The sequence below is a fragment of the Euprymna scolopes genome, chromosome 22 (assembly GCF_053919585.1).
Source record: "Euprymna scolopes isolate OS-2025 chromosome 22, ASM5391958v1, whole genome shotgun sequence".
Taxonomy (NCBI): Eukaryota; Metazoa; Mollusca; class Cephalopoda; order Sepiida; family Sepiolidae; genus Euprymna; species Euprymna scolopes.
In genome coordinates, this window is record NC_136503.1 from 109,692,374 (window position 1) to 109,713,384 (window position 21,011).

The window sequence follows — 21,011 nt, forward strand, 5'->3', positions numbered from 1 at the left end:
AACAACTGTCAATAAGATAATAAATATCATTTCAGACATGGTTAAAAACGAAATTGTGAAGGAGGCGAAAAATGCAGGGATGTTTTCAGTGCAAATTGACTTCACCCAAGACATTTCTGCCAATGATCAGTGTATTGGTCAAACTAGATGGTCAAGTAGAAGTAAAGCACTTCGGAATAGGGTTGGATCAAATACAATTGTATTTGTATTTCAATTGTATTTAAATACAATTTTAATGTAATTGTATTTGTATTTGTATTTTAACATCACAAGAAAAAGTAATTTGTATTTGTATTATGGCATCCAGGAAAATAGTATTTTGTATTTGTATTTATATTTGAGAGAGAGAGAGACAGACAGACAGACAGACAGACAGACAGAGAAGGAAACTTTCAGAGCTCTAATGATAATAAAATGCAATGAGGACATGATATAGAATGTAATGTAGAATTTGGAAGGAAATATTTCTTTTCTTTTTCTTTTCTTTTTCTTCTTTTTGCATATTTTCAGATTTCTTTATTACTTTGAAAAAAAAAGTACTTATATTTGTTTTTGTTTAAATCAGTTATTGTATTTGTATTTGTATTTTGAGATTGAAGAATAAAAGTATTTGTATTTGAATTTTTAGACTTAGGAATAAAAGTATTTGTATTTGTATTTGTATTTTTAGACTTAGAAATAAAGGTATTTGTATTTGTATTTCTGGTAACCTAAACGAAAGTATTTGTATTTGTATTTCAATTGTTAAAAGTCAGTATTTGATCTAACCCTACTTCGGAAATTGTTTGGAAATTACGCAGATCAGATATCAGAATTATTTTCAGGACTTTCTGATCATCCTTCAGGATGTAAGTGAAGCAACTGATTTCAAAGGATCAGTTCGCTATGAAGCACAGAAATTGGGTGAAAACTTGCGGAAATTTGAAACCATCTCGATGGCGTTTACATTCATAAGGATTTTTGCAATTACAACACCTGTGTCAGATTATCTGCAGACACCAGGTCTGGATATCATCCCTTTACAGTAGAGATCCCTAGGTGCAAGAAAGCCTTTTACTCCAATAGTTTCTTCCTCAGAACTGCGGGTCTTTGGAACTCCCTTCCGGGATTCTGCTTTCTCAACTGCACTGATATGCAGAAGTTCAAGTGTAATGTTAACAAACATCTTTCTACTCATCTCCCTTCATAATGACCCTGCTAATTAAGTCCCTGATAGTAGACCCCTGCTTCAAAGTGGCACTGTGCCTTGTTTGGGGTGAAAATTGAATTTTAAAAAAAAATGATTATCAAAGCCACTGAAAGTATTGAAAAAAATATTGAGATTTTAAGGGCATTTATGAAACTGGCTGTGGTTTTGTTGTTCGTGCAAATTATAAATTAGAAGAAGTGAAAATTTTTGTTCCTAATAGCTTCTCAATTTCAACCACCAGATCTAGTCGTTCAGCACCGGAACATATCACAGACGAGAAGAAACCTTTTGAAGTGTTATACCATAATACAGTAATTGATGCTGTGCTCTCCAGCATGCGAACTAGATTCTAATCTCATGAGAAACTCTACAAGCAAATTTCCTGCTTTGACCCAAACAGGTTTTCAGAAATTGTGGCATGCCCACAAAACATTGAGCTAGGTTTGATTGCTAATGCAATATCAGAAATTGACATAGTGGCACTACAGGATGAACTGGTTTCATTTGCATCAAGCTACAAAGACTTGAAAAAAAGGACTGCTAGAAAATATAAATGACAATGAAAATGATTCTGACAGCTTGGATTCAGAAGAGGAGGAGGATACAAACGTTACTCAATCATCTGCCAAGATAACATGCAAGAATTGTTTCTCATGTGCTTTCAAACTATTATCTGAGTGCAGGCTATGTGCAGCTTCATATGAGAATTCATATGTCGCATATAAATTTATTGTAACTCTAAGCATCACACAGTGCACATGTGAAAGACGTTTTTCTAAACTAAAACCGTTGAAAACAAGGTTAAGTTCTTCGCTCACACAAAATAACTTGGAGTCACTTATGCTAATTGCTATTGAAAAAGACAGCAATGAAAATCAAATCAAAGACAAAATTATTGATGAAATTGCAGTATCCTCTACTGAAATGAGTTCAGTGTTGTTACTGTAATCCTTGAAAGCTGATGTTTGAAATTCTTGTCCCAGTATTATTGCAAATCATAGTATATCTTACATTTAGGCGTATTAAAATGTAATATTTTAAAAAGTGTATGCTAACATATTTTAATATTTGTTTTTTAATATTTATTATAAATTTTATAATATAGTATATGGTTTACTTATTGATTCGCAGTAATAAAATGGAAAACAAAAATTAACTGTAAAAAATTGGGAAATGGGGACCGTTACGTTTTCGGTCCGAGGGGCCATAATACTCTCAGTCCGCCCCTGATATATATATATATATATATATATATATATATATAGAGAGAGAGAGAGAGAGAAAGAGAGAGAGAGAGAGAGATAGTGAATGAATGACAAAAGTCTATCTTCCAAAGTTCATGATATTGACCATCTTATCATTTATTCCTTTAATTCAGTTAACATTTACAATTCTTGACAGTATCTGTTTCGTAGCATAAAATTAATCACTGTCAAGAATTGTAAATGTTAACTGAATTAAATTTTTTGGCCCAGTATTATTGTAAAGCATAGACGTATTAAAATGTAATATTTTAAAAGTGTATGTTAACACATTTTAATATTTATTTTTAATACTTATTATACATTTTATAATATAGTATATTGTTTACTTATTGATTCGCAGTAATAAAATGGAAATTTTGTTGGACATGTAATTACGCTTTGTTATTACAATCATTATATGTCCACGAACACCTTTATGAGTTTCAAGTTTTCAAATCTTTTGATGCATATAAACGCATATCTTAAATAGTGATGGGACGTGATAATTAGAATCGTTAATCGTAAGAATCATGTATTTTGGAGGGAATCGCATCGTTAAATAAATACCTTGGATTTTCGATTATTTCATTGTGTTTATCTTAAATTAGTCTTATGTTGAAAAAAAAACAACACTTTTTTCCATATTTCTAACCAGTAAGAGAGAAATGTAGCCTAAATAACTAGTTATAAAATGAAACCAAAGAAATACGTTATTAAAATGTATTTCTTTAATCTTGCTCTTTTTTTCATTCTTTCATTTTTTTTAGTTTAAAGTTATTATCTCTAAAACAAAAATTAACTGTAAAAAATTGGGAAATGGGCCCGTTGCATTATCGGTCCGATGACTCATAATACTCTCAGTCCGCCCCTGATATATATATATATATATATATATATATATATATATATATATATATATATATATATATTGTGTACAGAAAGTTGTTAGTTGAGACAGGTCATTGGTACCGTCGGTTTCAAGCCCGATAATAAGGCCCGTTTAAGGTATCCTTATCGAGCTCTCTTCAGCCAACATTCGTTGGCTGAATGTTGGCTGAAGAGAGCTCGATAAGGATACCTTAAACGGGCCTTATTATCGGGCTTGAAACCGACGGTACCAATGACCTGTCTCAACTAACAACTTTCTGTACACAAAATATAAGTACGCTCTTAAAATTTGGATTTTCCTTTTAATTGAGCACTCTGCTGGAATTCTTTTTCCAAAAAAACTAATCATATATATATATATATATATATATATATATATATATATATATATATATATATATATATATATATATATATATATTGTTGTGGGCCAGGATATAAACATCCTAACTCGCTACAAAAGAATGGAAAGAAGGAAACAAAACTCAATTGCTGGATAAAATAAACATGTCGTTTATTTTCTGTCGAAAATAAAAGGTTTAAGGTGGAACAAGTGTTCATTCAGTCGTTGACGACTACAAGCGTGGAAAAGAAAGGAATGAAGTAGAGGACGAGAAATGGCAGAAAGAACGCACCCAGAAAGACAGCCATTTATTTAAATATATTTTGTTTAAATACGTTCGTTTTATTACTTACATTAAAAAAGTTTTGTGTAAATAGAAAAAAGTTTTTTTTTTATCCTTAAAAGTTTTGTAAATATTTAATATTAAAGAAAATGTTTTGTAAATATTTATTTTTTCTTTTAAATCTTTAAAAGTTTTTTTAAATATATTTTTAAAAAATCTTGCACGCGAACATTCGAATATGTCTGCTATTTGACCTGTTTACAAGTTTAGAAACACCTAACGGCAATGTCAAGGTCGAACAAACGGTGCCCCTTGAATTGTTCGCTTATTTTTGTCGTCTGCTACGGGGTATCTAATCTTTACTTGATCCAATGTTTGAATACTCATTGTATTTTGGCTTCAATTGTTTGTCTTTTCCATTGATATTGCAGCATAAATGCCGTTCTCAAGGGGACACAGCTTATTTTGAGGGCCATCAGAAGCACAACTACATCGTCAGTCAAGATTTGGATCTTAATCTCAAGCCAGACACGAATTTCATTCTCGAGCAAAGCTTTGATGAATCATCCCAACCTGAGTAAGTAGATTTTCTTTCTGAATATGTGCAACTGATTCGAAAACGAAATTAAATTGATGTGTCCTACCGGCCTAGTCTGAATGTCGGACATTTTGGTCGAGGTGGCGAAGTAGTTAGCAGCACAGACTGACAACCTGGGTGTTTCAAGTTCAAATCCAGTACGTTTCACAGAAACAATTTCACTCTTAGAAAGGAGGTAAATAAAATAAAATATAAAGGTTTAATAAAAAAAAAAAATGGCTCTTTTTAGTCTTGATAGACTATGGATACCTACTGAAGGAGTGCCTGCGCGTGTACCACACTTCTCTTGGATCAGCACTGTTTTTAATTCCACTTGCGTGTATATAAGTTTAGAGTGACTGAAAATAATGCCGAGATAAACGAAGAGCACATACAGCGCCTAGTATTCCCAATTGGTTATCCATCTGGTACTGGCCAGGATCATCGTTGCTTAACTTCTGTGTCAACATGATTATGCCGTACATACTCTTTGGATAAAAAGCTCCAAACACAATTTAGACTGAACTTTTTGAACCTTATCGATGTGACCAGAAAATTATTGAATCCTAGGAGCATTTCCATACACATATTTGCCATCGTGATGAACTGCTTCTTCATCAATTATCCCACGTTGATTCATAAACACATCGTGGAATGTTAACCTATTGTTAAATTGTACTCCTAATTTTTGCCCCCCCCCGACAAAAGGAGAATGGACCTGTAAATTCACCTTTCGTTCGTTCATTCATTTGTCTCTTCGTTCATTCGTCTCTTCGTTCATTCGTCCGTTCGTCTGTCCACACTTTTCTCAATAACTACGCCTTGGAATTTTTTTAAATTTTGCATAAACATTATACATGATATGAGTAAAAGAAAACGTAACAGAACGGATTTTCTGGGGAAACTCCGGTTGCCCCTTAGGGGTGCCTTTCGGGTTAAAATGGCTAAAATTGACACTTTTGTTCTTAAAAAAAAAAATTGATGCCTTGAATTTTTTATAAAACTTTCTGAAAAGTTATAACTAACTGATTTCTATATAATTCGCGATAACTCTTGGGTTTGCCCCAGGGGCTCTTTTAGGGCTAATAAAAACACTCCATTTTTGGAACTATTTTACCATATTTATTCAAAATTTTCTGTGTATGTCTATTTAGCAGTTTTGCATGGTGCTGAACTCAAATTTAAACATGTTAAGGCCTGAAACTGCAGCGTTTGTTCATTTTCACCAGGATTTAATGTCCCCTGGGGACTTTTGAGGCTAAAGTGGGGGGCAATGCTGGACTTAATTATATTTTTATGCCTCGCTCACTCTGCACTCACGGGGGAACCATGCATGCTTAACTTGTTTTCCAGCTCTGACTCTTTATGATCTTTCCATTCTTCATCATTGTCTTTCTGACCGGCTCCATACTTTAACATCGGCTCCATACTTTAACATCAGCTCCATACTTAAACATAGCCTTCATACTTTAACATCGGCTCCATACTTTAACATCAGCTTTATACTTTAACATCGGCTCCATACTTTTACGTCAGCTCCATACTTTAACATCGGCTCCATACTTAAACATAGGCTTCATACTTTAACATCGGCTCCATACTTTAACATCGGCTCCATACTTTAACATCAGCTCCATACTTTAACATCGGCTCCATACTTAAACATAGCCTTCATACTTTAACATCAGCTTTATACTTTAACATCAGCTCCATACTTTAACATCGGCTCCATACTTTAACATCGGCTCCATACTTAAACATAGGCTTCATACTTTAACATCAGCTCCATACTTTAACATCGGCTCCATACTTTAACATAGCCTTCATACTTTAACATCAGCTCCATACTTTAACATCGGCTCCATACTTTAACATCGGCTCCATACTTTAACATCGGCTTCATACTTTAACATAGCCTTCATACTTTAACATCAGCTCCATACTTTAACATCGGCTCCATACTTAAACATCAGCTCCATACTTAAACATAGGCTTCATACTTTAACATCAGCTCCATACTTTAACATCGGCTCCATACTTTAACATCGGCTCCATACTTTAACATCAGCTCCATACTTAAACATCGGCTCCATACTTTAACATCAGCTCCATACTTTAACATCAGCTCCATACTTAAACATCGGCTTCATACTTTAACATCGGCTTCATACTTTAACATCGGCTCCATACTTTAACATCGGCTCCATACTTAAACATAGGCTTCATACTTTAACATCGGCTCCATGCTTTAACATCGGCTCCATACTTTAACATCAGCTCCATACTTAAACATCGGCTTCATACTTTAACATCGGCTCCATACTTTAACATCAGCTCCATACTTTAACATCGGCTCCATACTTTAAACTCAGCTCCATACTTAAACATCGGCTCCATACTTTAACATCGGCTCCATACTTTAACATCGGCTCCATACTTTAACATCGGCTCCATACTTTAACATCAGCTTTATACTTTAACATCGGCTTCATACTTTAACATCGGCTCCATACTTTAACATCAGCTTTATACTTTAACATCAGCTCCATACTTTAACATCGGCTCCATACTTTAACATCGGCTCCATACTTTAACATCGGCTCCATACTTTAACATCGGCTCCATACTTTAACATAGCCTTCATACTTTAACATCACCTCCATACTTTAACATCGGCTCCATACTTTAACATCGGCTCCATACTTTAACATCGGCTTTATACTTTAACAGCTGCTCCATACTTTAACATCGGCTCCATACTTAAACATCGGCTCCATACTTTAACATCGGCTCCATACTTTAACATCAGCTTCATACTTTAACATAGCCTTCATACTTTAACATCAGCTCCATACTTTAACATCGGCTTCATACTTTAACATCAGCTTTATACTTTAACATCAGATCCATACTTTAACATCAGCTTCATACTTTAACATCAGCTCCATACTTTAACATCGGCTCCATACTTTAACATCGGCTCCATACTTTAACATCAGCTCCATACTTAAACATCGGCTCCATACTTTAACATCGGCTCCATACTTTAACATCGGCTCCATACTTTAACATCGGCTCCATACTTTAACATCAGCTTCATACTTTAACATCGGCTCCATACTTTAACATCAGCTTCACACTTTAACATCGGCTCCATACTTTAACATCGGCTCCATACTTTAACATCGGCTCCATACTTTAACATCAGCTTCATACTTTAACATCAGCTCCATACTTTAACATCAGCTTTATACTTTAACATCAGCTCCATACTTTAACATCGGCTCCATACTTAAACATCGGCTCCATACTTAAACATAGGCTTCATACTTTAACATCGGCTCCATACTTTAACATCGGCTCCATACTTTAACATCGGCTCCATACTTTAACATCAGCTTCATACTTTAACATCGGCTCCATACTTTAACATCAGCTTCATACTTTAACATCGGCTCCATACTTTAACATCTGCTCCATACTTAAACATAGGCTTCATACTTTAACATCGGCTCCATACTTAAACATCGGCTCCATACTTTAACATCGGCTCCACACTTTAACATCAGCTTTATACTTTAACATCAGCTCCATACTTTAACATCGGCTCCATACTTTAACATCGGCTCCATACTTAAACATAGGCTTCATACTTTAACATAGCCTTCATACTTTAACATCGGCTTCATACTTTAACATAGCCTTCATACTTTAACATCAGCTCCATACTTTAACATCGGCTCCATACTTTAACATCGGCTCCATACTTTAACATCGGCTCCATACTTAAACATAGGCTTCATACTTTAACATCGGCTCCATACTTTAACATCGGCTCCATACTTTAACATCAGCTCCATACTTACACATCGGCTTCATACTTTAACATCGGCTCCATACATTAACATCAGCTCCATACTTTAACATCGGCTCCATACTTTTACATCAGCTCCATACTTAAACATCGGCTTCATACTTTAACATCGGCTCCATACTTTAACATCGGCTCCATACTTTAACATCGGCTCCATACTTTAACATGATCTTTATACTTTAACATCAGCTCCATACTTTAACATCGGCTCCATACTTTAACATAGCCTTCATACTTTAACATCAGCTCCATACTTTAACATCGGCTCCATACTTTAACATCGGCTCCATACTTTAACATCGGCTTCATACTTTAACATAGCCTTCATACTTTAACATCAGCTCCATACTTTAACATCGGCTCCATACTTAAACATCAGCTCCATACTTAAACATAGGCTTCATACTTTAACATCAGCTCCATACTTTAACATCGGCTCCATACTTTAACATCGGCTCCATACTTTAACATCAGCTCCATACTTAAACATCGGCTCCATACTTTAACATCAGCTCCATACTTTAACATCAGCTCCATACTTAAACATCGGCTTCATACTTTAACATCGGCTTCATACTTTAACATCGGCTCCATACTTTAACATCGGCTCCATACTTAAACATAGGCTTCATACTTTAACATCGGCTCCATGCTTTAACATCGGCTCCATACTTTAACATCAGCTCTATACTTAAACATCGGCTTCATACTTTAACATCGGCTCCATACTTTAACATCAGCTCCATACTTTAACATCGGCTCCATACTTTAACATCAGCTCCATACTTAAACATCGGCTCCATACTTTAACATCGGCTCCATACTTTAACATCGGCTCCATACTTTAACATCGGCTCCATACTTTAACATCGGCTCCATACTTTAACATCAGCTTTATACTTTAACATCGGCTTCATACTTTAACATCGGCTCCATACTTTAACATCAGCTTTATACTTTAACATCAGCTCCATACTTTAACATCGGCTCCATACTTTAACATCGGCTCCATACTTTAACATCGGCTCCATACTTTAACATCGGCTCCATACTTTAACATAGCCTTCATACTTTAACATCACCTCCATACTTTAACATCGGCTCCATACTTTAACATCGGCTCCATACTTTAACATCGGCTTTATACTTTAACAGCTGCTCCATACTTTAACATCGGCTCCATACTTAAACATCGGCTCCATACTTTAACATCGGCTCCATACTTTAACATCAGCTTCATACTTTAACATAGCCTTCATACTTTAACATCAGCTCCATACTTTAACATCGGCTTCATACTTTAACATCAGCTTTATACTTTAACATCAGATCCATACTTTAACATCAGCTTCATACTTTAACATCAGCTCCATACTTTAACATCGGCTCCATACTTTAACATCGGCTCCATACTTTAACATCAGCTCCATACTTAAACATCGGCTCCATACTTTAACATCGGCTCCATACTTTAACATCGGCTCCATACTTTAACATCGGCTCCATACTTTAACATCAGCTTCATACTTTAACATCGGCTCCATACTTTAACATCAGCTTCACACTTTAACATCGGCTCCATACTTTAACATCGGCTCCATACTTTAACATCGGCTCCATACTTTAACATCAGCTTCATACTTTAACATCAGCTCCATACTTTAACATCAGCTTTATACTTTAACATCAGCTCCATACTTTAACATCGGCTCCATACTTAAACATCGGCTCCATACTTAAACATAGGCTTCATACTTTAACATCGGCTCCATACTTTAACATCGGCTCCATACTTTAACATCGGCTCCATACTTTAACATCAGCTCCATACTTTAACATCGGCTCCATACTTTAACATCAGCTTCATACTTTAACATCGGCTCCATACTTTAACATCTGCTCCATACTTAAACATAGGCTTCATACTTTAACATCGGCTCCATACTTAAACATCGGCTCCATACTTTAACATCGGCTCCATACTTTAACATCAGCTTTATACTTTAACATCAGCTCCATACTTTAACATCGGCTCCATACTTTAACATCGGCTCCATACTTAAACATAGGCTTCATACTTTAACATAGCCTTCATACTTTAACATCGGCTTCATACTTTAACATAGCCTTCATACTTTAACATCAGCTCCATACTTTAACATCGGCTCCATACTTTAACATCGGCTCCATACTTTAACATCGGCTCCATACTTAAACATAGGCTTCATACTTTAACATCGGCTCCATACTTTAACATCGGCTCCATACTTTAACATCAGCTCCATACTTACACATCGGCTTCATACTTTAACATCGGCTCCATACTTTAACATCAGCTCCATACTTTAACATCGGCTCCATACTTTTACATCAGCTCCATACTTAAACATCGGCTTCATACTTTAACATCGGCTCCATACTTTAACATCGGCTCCATACTTTAACATCGGCTCCATACTTTAACATGAGCTTTATACTTTAACATCAGCTCCATACTTTAACATCGGCTCCATACTTTAATATCGGCTCCATACTTAAACATAGGCTTCATACTTAAATATCAGCTCCATACTTTAACATCGGCTCCATACTTTAACATAGCCTTCATACTTTAACATCAGCTCCATACTTTAACATCGGCTCCATACTTAAACATCGGCTCCATACTTTAACATCGGCTTCATACTTTAACATAGCCTTCATACTTTAACATCAGCTCCATACTTTAACATCGGCTCCATACTTTAACATCAGCTCCATACTTTAACATCAGCTCCATACTTAAACATCGGCTTCATACTTTAACATCGACTTCATACTTTAACATCGGCTCCATACTTAAACATCGGCTTCATACTTTAACATCAGCTCCATACTTTAACATCAGCTCCATACTTAAACATCGGCTCCATACTTAAACATAGGCTTCATACTTTAACATCAGCTCCATACTTTAACATCGGCTCCATACTTTAACATCAGCTCCATACTTTAACATCAGCTCCATACTTAAACATCGGCTCCATACTTAAACATCGGCTTCATACTTTAACATCGGCTTCATACTTTAACATCAGCTCCATACTTTAACATCAGCTCCATACTTAAACATCGGCTTCATACTTTAACATCGGCTTCATACTTTGACATCGGCTCCATACTTTAACATCGGCTCCATACTTAAACATAGGCTTCATACTTTAACATCGGCTCCATACTTTAACATCGGCTCCATACTTTAACATCAGCTCCATACTTTAACATCGGCTCCATACTTTAACATCAGCTCCATACTTTAACATCGGCTCCATACTTTAACATCGGCTCCATACTTTAACATCGGCTCCGTACTTTAACATCAGCTTCATACTTTAACATCGGCTTCATACTTTAACATCGGCTCCATACTTTAACATCAGCTTTATACTTTAACATCAGCTCCATACTTTAACATCGGCTCCATACTTTAACATCGGCTCCCTACTTTAACATCGGCTCCATACTTTAACATAGCCTTCATACTTTAACATCAGCTCCATACTTTAACATCGGCTCCATACTTTAACATCGGCTCCATACTTTAACATCGGCTTTATACTTTAACATCGGCTTCATACTTTAACATCGGCTCCATACTTTAACATCGGCTCCATACTTTAACATCAGCTTCATACTTAAACATAGCTTTCATACTTTAACATCAGCTCCACACTTTAACATCGGCTTCATACTTTAACATCAGCTTTATACTTTAACATCAGCTTTATACTTTAACATCGGCTCCATACTTTAACATCGGCTCCATACTTTAACATCGGCTCCATACTTTAACATCGGCTCCATACTTTAACATCGGCTCCATACTTTAACATCAGCTTCATACTTTAACATAGCCTTCATACTTTAACATCAGCTCCATACTTTAACATCAGCTTCATACTTTAACATCAGCTCCATACTTTAACATCGGCTCCATACTTTAACATCGGCTCCATACTTTAACATCAGCTCCATACTTAAACATCGGCTCCATACTTTAACATCGGCTCCATACTTTAACATCGGCTCCATACTTTAACATCGGCTCCATACTTTAACATCGGCTCCATACTTTAACATCAGCTTCATACTTTAACATCGGCTCCATACTTTAACATCGGCTCCATACTTTAACATCAGCTTCATACTTTAACATCGGCTCCATACTTTAACATCAGCTTCATACTTTAACATCAGCTCCATACTTTAACATCAGCTTTATACTTTAACATCAGCTCCATACTTTAACATCGGCTTCATACTTTAACATAGCCTTCATACTTTAACATCAGCTTCATACTTTAACATCGGCTCCATACTTTAACATCGGCTCCATACTTTAACTTCGGCTCCATACTTTTACATCAGCTTCATACTTTAACATCGGCTCCATACTTTATACATCGGCACCATACTTTAACATCAGCTTTATACTTTAACATCAGCTCCATACTTTAACATCGGCTCCATACTTTAACATCGGCTCCATACTTAAACATAGGCTTCATACTTTAACATCGGCTCCATACTTTAACATCGGCTTCATACTTTAACATAGCCTTCATACTTTAACATCAGCTCCATACTTTAACATCGGCTCCATACTTTAACATCGGCTCCATACTTTAACATCGGCTTCATACTTTAACATAGCCTTCATACTTTAACATCAGCTCCATACTTTAACATCGGCTCCATACTTTAACATCAGCTCCATACTTAAACATAGGCTTCATACTTTAACATCAGCTCCATACTTTAACATCGGCTCCATACTTTAACATCAGCTCCATACTTTAACATCAGCTCCATACTTTAACATCGGCTCCATACTAAAACATAGGCTTCATACTTTAACATCGGCTCCATACTTTACCATCGGCTCCATACTTTAACATCGGCTCCATACTTAAACATAGGCTTCATACTTAAACATCGGCTTCATACTTTAACATCGGCTCCATACTTTAACATCAGCTCCATACTTTAACATCGGCTCCATACTTTTACATCAGCTCCATACTTAAACATCGGCTTCATACTTTAACATCGGCTCCATACTTTAACATCGGCTCCATACTTTAACATCGGCTCCATACTTTAACATCAGCTTTATACTTTAACATCAGCTCCATACTTTAACATCGGCTCCATACTTTAACATCGGCTCCATACTTAAACATAGGCTTCATACTTTAACACTAGCTCCATACTTTAACATCGGCTCCATACTTTAACATAGCCTTCATACTTTAACATCAGCTCCATACTTTAACATCGGCTCCATACTTAAACATCGGCTCCATACTTTAACATAGCCTTCATACTTTAACATCAGCTCCATACTTTAACATCGGCTCCATACTTTAACATCAGCTCCATACTTTAACATCAGCTCCATACTTAAACATCGGCTTCATACTTTAACATCGGCTTCATACTTTAACATCGGCTCCATACTTAAACATCGGCTTCATACTTTAACATCAGCTCCATACTTTAACATCAGCTCCATACTTAAACATCGGCTCCATACTTAAACATAGGCTTCATACTTTAACATCAGCTCCATACTTTAACATCGGCTCCATACTTTAACATCAGCTCCATACTTTAACATCAGCTCCATACTTAAACATCGGCTCCATACTTAAACATCGGCTTCATACTTTAACATCGGCTTCATACTTTAACATCAGCTCCATACTTTAACATCAGCTCCATACTTAAACATCGGCTTCATACTTTAACATCGGCTTCATACTTTGACATCGGCTCCATACTTTAACATCGGCTCCATACTTAAACATAGGCTTCATACTTTAACATCGGCTCCATACTTTAACATCGGCTCCATACTTTAACATCAGCTCCATACTTAAACATCGGCTTCATACTTTAACATCGGCTCCATACTTTAACATCAGCTCCATACTTTAACATCGGCTCCATACTTTAACATCAGCTCCATACTTAAACATCGGCTCCATACTTTAACATCGGCTCCATACTTTAACATCGGCTCCATACTTTAACATCGGCTCCATACTTTAACATCAGCTTCATACTTTAACATCAGCTCTATACTTTAACATCGGCTCCATACTTAAACATCGGCTTCATACTTTAACATCAGCTCCATACTTTAACATCGGCTCCATACTTTAACATCGGCTCCATACTTTAACATCGGCTCCATACTTTAACATCGGCTTCATACTTTAACATATGCTTCATACTTTAACATCGGCTCCATACTTTAACATCGGCTTCATACTTTGACATCGACTCCATACTTTAACATCGGCTCCATACTTTAACATCGGCTCCATACTTTAACATCGGCTTCATACTTTAACATCGGCTCCATACTTTAACATCGGCTCCATACTTTAACATCGGCTCCATACTTTAACATCGGCTTCATACTTTAACATCGGCTCCATACTTTAACATCGGCTCCATACTTTAACATCTGCTCCATACTTTAACATCGGCTTCATACTTTAACATCGGCTCCATACTTTAACATCGGCTCCATACTTTAACATCAGCTCCATACTTTAACATCAGCTTCATACTTTAACATCGGCTCCATACTTTAACATCGGCTTCATACTTAAACATAGGCTTCATACTTTAACATCGGCTCCATACTTTTATATCGGCTCCATACTTTAACGTCGGGTCCATACTTTAACATCGGCTTCATACTTTAACATTTGCTCCATAGTTTAACATCGGTTCCATACTTTAACATCGGCTCCATACTTTTCTTTCCATTTCCCCTTTCTTTCTATCTCCCCTACTTACTTACTCGTTTCCTAACTTAGAATATACCAAACATTAATACTGTAACCCTTTTCTCTCTCCCATTACAAAGCTCATTCATGTCCTGCAGGTGAAGGAAGAAAAACGTTAAAATCCGCTCTAAAACAACCAAACCAAACACTGCAAACTAATAATTGAAGATGCAAAAAGCTTGAAGAATAAAAACCTTCTACAAAATAACTTGATGCAACATGAATATTATTTCCAAAATAACTGGATTCAGCATTAAATAACCCGAAAAGGGTTGATGTGCGATAAAACAAAACACCTGAACCAAACTCTATAAATAAATATTTGAAGATATAAGGAATTTGAAGCATAAAACTGTTTCCAAAATTCGGCGTAAATAACCCGAAAAAGGTTGATATGCTGTAAAACAAAACAACCAAACCAACCATCAATAAATCATTGGCGTGTCCAATGCATATAAACTTAAAACGTGTTTAAAGTTAAAGGAATAATCATGTTGAAATATATGAGAGAATAGTGCATTTATGAAAACTGTTATATTGAATATAAAATATACAAAATTATATATGTATCTTTGTTGTTGTTCAGATGGATCATTGAAGGTGCTTCAGTCTCTGATTTGTGTGGTCCTGTACATCAGGGACAAGCCTTAGTTTTCCACGAAGATGGCACACGACGTGCATGTACGCCTTACATGGATGGGAGAGATTTTGATAACTTCCGGTTCTACATTTCGTTTGGTAAGTATAAAGTAATCGTTCTTATTGGTAAAAATCTATTATGATGGACTAAGTGATGAGCATGTACTTATCGTCTCCTGCATTTTTGTCATAAACGACCTCCCTGATAAAAATGTCTTTGAGATGGGGATATTTGCTGGTGACACTATGCTCTATAACAAACATGAGGGGAAAACAAATGAAGACATACTAAAGGCAATGGCGAAGACCCTAGAGGAAAACCTCGAGTGTGTAGTGGAATGGTAACAAAAATGGAAGGTAACATTCAATACTATCTAGGCTAAGCTTCTTTCCTTTAATAATTACAAGAAACCTTCTCAGCCACCAATAGCCATAGCTATTGATACATTACCTGAAAGTACTTTGTTCAAACTCCCCGGTTTAACATTCACAGGGAACAGGAATTGGAACTGATACATTGAGGGCATTGCCAAGGCTGCTGCAAAGGAGGTGGGCTCTCTCTACCATGCTAGAAAGTTACTTAAACCTGAGAGTATCCTGTACTTCTACAAAGCCACCATTCGCCCAATATTGTTGCCACATTTGGGTTGGTGCATCTGCTACTAGTCTCTCAATTTTAGAGAGAGTCGCCAACCTAATAGGTTCCACACTGTCAGCTAGACTTCAGCCTCTGTCCCATGGACAAAATGTTACATTCCTCTGCCTATTTTACAAGTATTTTAATGATAGGTGTTCCGACAAACTACAAGCTCTTGGTCCCCCTTGACATAAATACCTCGACAAACCCGACACGCAGCAAAATCCCACCCCTACACAGTAGAGATTCCCAGATGCCAGAAAGCCTTTTACTCTAATACTTTCTTCCTTATGACTACTAGACTTTGAAATTCCCTACCGGGCCCCTACTAACCTAACTGTACTGACATGCAGAGGTTCAAGTGTAATATAGACATTTTGCTGCTTAACTCCCTACATAGTATCCCTGAAAATTATGTCCCAGATAGTAGCCCCCTACATAAAAGTGGCTTTCATACTCCTTTGCCTATTACCACAGGAACAAATGTGCGATCACAGGAACAGAGGTACCTTTGCCTAACTAGGGCAATGAACGCCGTTTTTCACTTAGGGGTGCTTGATTACCTCATATGTCCACACGATTAGACTGGACCGCTCTTGTTTGACAGGTTTGAGGGTACTGGTTTGACAGTTTGTCCCACTGCTGTATTCTGACTGACAGTACAGGAGCCTTAACTCTTTGGTAGACGCTTATAATCTACTTGTGTTGTGTGTTTGGTATTATGCAAATTTACTGTTCAATACTTCTTATTGCCCAACTCCTTATGACTTGGTAGCTCTGAACATTATTTTGGGTCGAAAATGCAATAACAAAATATTCTTGAAATAAATGTGCCTGCATCCATCCGTTTCTCCAGTTTCCTTTTCTTTTTGAATTTATTTATAACTAGCTAGTATACCTGGCATTGCCCGCGATCACAAAAAGAAAAAACAAATAGAAGAAATGAAGTTGCGTTTGGACACACCTACTTATACTTAAATAGCACGGTTCATAAACTGCAGAAGTACTAAACGGATAAAATCATGAAAATGTAATCGCCTTAAAAATAGAAGGGTTTTTAGGGTTATCAGTAAAGCCTTTCCCTCTCCTAATTATTTAAATGTTTTATTTTTTTAAGCGGAAACAAACGCACATTAGATGATTTTTACAAAAATACCTCCCAAAATTATTATCCACTAAATGAATGCACCCATACACTAGGTGTATCAGAATTTTTGTAGGAATTTTTGACACCCCTAACGCGAAACTGCAAATAAAATATAAAAAACTCGTAATTTCTCTTTTAAAAGTGGGTTGTTTATTTTCTTTATGGATTATACTTCCAAAATAAACTATTAAAGTTGTATAAAAAGTAATAGAAATATTTTTTATTTAAAAAAAAAAAACAGTAATGAAATCAATTGAATGTTACGAGTTCAGTATTTTTCAATTTTTAAACTTTAAAAATCTATCAAAATGTTTCTATTGATTCAATTTTTACGATATTTTCAGGGTCAATGTGAAATTTTATGCTGTTTCCAATAAACCGAATATAATATTTTAGACAAACGTTTTTTTTTTAATTCACGCCCCCCCCCCATTTTCAAGTTTCTATTAAAAAGTAAATAATTAATTTACTCACCAAAATTTTATATATCACAAATTGAAGATAAAAGATCAATAAATAATATATTCAAATTTAAAACAAAAAAAAGTAGTGTTTTTTAGAAATTTACCAGTAAAGTCCGAAGTTTAAAACCTTTTTTAAAAAAAAACCACGTTGTTTGTTTGTTTTGTTTTTTTTTGTTTTTTAAACCACGTTGTTTGTTTTTCTTTTGTTATTTTTTTAAATGAAACCTTGGTCCTTGCTCCTTTAATTGAAAAAATAATTAGGGCTTGAATTACATTTTTCGAGGAGTTATAAGCTTGGAAAGACAGGGTGGAATTATTCAATATTTTTCACGAAATTTCTGACACACCTACCCATACACTGATCATGCACAAAATAAAATGTCTTTCAACAATGAAAAAGGTGAAATTACAGAATAGTTAACAAACACCAAGCCTCACATGTTATGAATGAGTTTATAAATGATAGCATTATTATTTCAGCACGATCCGTACATGTGACCACTAAAAATACAAAAAATTTGAATATAAAATATTCATAGCTTTTAGTATTAAATTACTTATATAGCAAATTGGTTAGAGCGTATTTCATTTATCATTATTTCAGCACGATCCGTAAATGTGACCACTAAAAATACAAAAAAGTTGGATATAAAATATTCATAGCTTTTAGTATTAAATTACTTATATAGCACATTGGTTAGAGCGTATTTCATTTATTTTTTTTATTTTAGGTGAACCAAACTGTACTGGAGAACTGACGAACAAGGCTAAGGTCATTGTATACATTGAATCGACAAACAAAGACACAAACATCTTGGCCGAATACAAACCACTTTCACATCGAGTGAGTATATTTTGATGCAAAACATATTTCTGTTTGGTGTGGCTCTGGAAGGATCACTAAAGAAAACACGCACACAGAGATGAGTTAGAAAAGGTAAAATATATTGAAGGAAAAAAAAACAGCATATACAAATAGCAACCGTCGTAGTAAGTAACGCCAAGATGGTGGACTATATAAGTACACTGACCACCGCGAGAGTCGTAACTCTCAGTTAATTTATACAGTTAGGAAGGGTTCATATTTAGTGCATAGGTGAATCCCTACAATGCTAATCTATTTTTGGTGCCACCAAAATGATGACGTCACTAAAGGATGATGTCATCCATTAAAACAGATGGGAGATAACCGAGTACAGTGAATGACGTCACAAAACCTAATGGATTATGTCATCCATTAAAAGAGTGGAAAGGTCCTTTCAACAATGGCCTAGACCCTGTTGGCTTTGGTCCTGAGTGAAAACCCTCAACTTTTTCAGCAGTCTCATAATTCTCGTTTCCTTTATTTTTGTCATGTAGACCTCATATTCCATTAGTGATGTTTTTGACAAAGGAGGAAGAATTGCTGCTTTCTGGGTCGGAATCTGTTCTGCTGGCCTGCTTTCCAGCTCACTACAATATTGTGATCTTCAAGTCCACTGCAAATAAGTTCTTATTGAACCGTCCTCATAAATAATTTACATGTATCAAATTTCCACCACAAACGGTTACTACGCTACTGTCCAAATGACTACGATAACCCTTATCCTCGAGCGGCCTTTGGGCCTTGATATGTGGTAATATTTTTGTAAAAAATAAACTCACAATATCATTAGCTACTATTGACTTTGAAGTATTTTCTTTCTTGTTTTTAGTTCCTTACATCAAGGTGCTTCATGCTTTGTCTGGAGCGATTTCAATAAATAAAAAAGAACAGAGGTGAAAGATAACCGATCGCATTGAATGAGATCACGAAATCCTAACACATTCCATCAAAAAGAAGAAAAGCGCATAAAAAAACTCTATTTAGACAATCCATGAAGTGTCAGGAGTCATTTACTAAACGAATCTCTATGATGCCTAGGGGTCTGGTATACTTCTATAATTATCAGACAATACAGAAGCAAGAACACAATACTAATGACTAGGGCTGTGACAACAGCATATTCTTTTCATTCTTTTGACTCTCGAGTATATATCCGACACAGTAAGACACACTCAATCAACCGAGAACCACATCCGTCTATATAAAAACATATAGCATATTAACGGATAGATACTCGAGTGTCAAAACAATTAAAAGAATATGCTGTTGTCACAAACCTACTAATGACAGATATAAACAATGAAAGATTATTTAGATATGCTAGCAGTTCAGCCCGGCTTTGCTCGGGCCCTATGTACTGTTCATAATTTTATGTGCATGTGTGTTTTTATAATAAAAGTTTGACTCATGTCCAGGTAACCTACATCTAAAATTTCAAATGTTTAGACCCAAAATTGGCGAAGGAGTTGGATAGAGTCTGCAAAGGTAAACTCTTCCAACTTTGACCTCTTGGCAGCCAAATTTTCGCCCAAAACTGATTAAAAAGCTTCCTGTATATCTGATTACCCTTTATGTAAAATTCCAAATGTCTAGTCCTCAAATTGGCTGAATAGCTTGCCAGAGACCGCAAAGATCAAAGCGTTTGAACTTTGGCCCCTTGGTAGCCAAATTAAAAAGTTTGCCCTATGCCTGAATACACTTTATGTGATATTTAAAATGTTTAAACCAAAAATTGGCTGAGTGGTCAATTTTATTTTTAAATTGACCCCAATTTTGACCCCTTAACATTTATTGTTTTGGGCTCAAATCAATTTAAAAAGTTTGATCCATGTCCAAGTAACCTACATCTAAAATTCAAGTGTTTAGACCTAAAATTTGCGGAGGAGTTTGGTTGAGTTTTCAAAGGTCAAATCGTTGAACTTTGATTCCTTGACAGCCAAATTTCTGGCCGAAAACTGATTAAAAAGATTTTCGCAAATCTCAATAACCCTTATGTCAAATCTCGAGTCTGTAGACTGA

The 21,011-nt window shown here is 35.7% G+C and overlaps 1 protein-coding gene across 1 annotated transcript in view; it reads left to right on the plus strand.

Annotated features, from left to right (window-relative positions):
- Positions 1 to 21,011, plus strand: part of LOC145243628 (reelin-like) — a 280,927-nt gene that overhangs the window by 47,621 nt on the left and 212,295 nt on the right. The window contains exons 10-12 of the mRNA XM_080106652.1: positions 4,379 to 4,524; positions 15,827 to 15,978; positions 18,859 to 18,971. Coding sequence (XP_079962778.1) covers positions 4,379 to 4,524; positions 15,827 to 15,978; positions 18,859 to 18,971 — 411 coding nt within the window. The remainder of the gene's footprint in view (positions 1 to 4,378; positions 4,525 to 15,826; positions 15,979 to 18,858; positions 18,972 to 21,011) is intronic.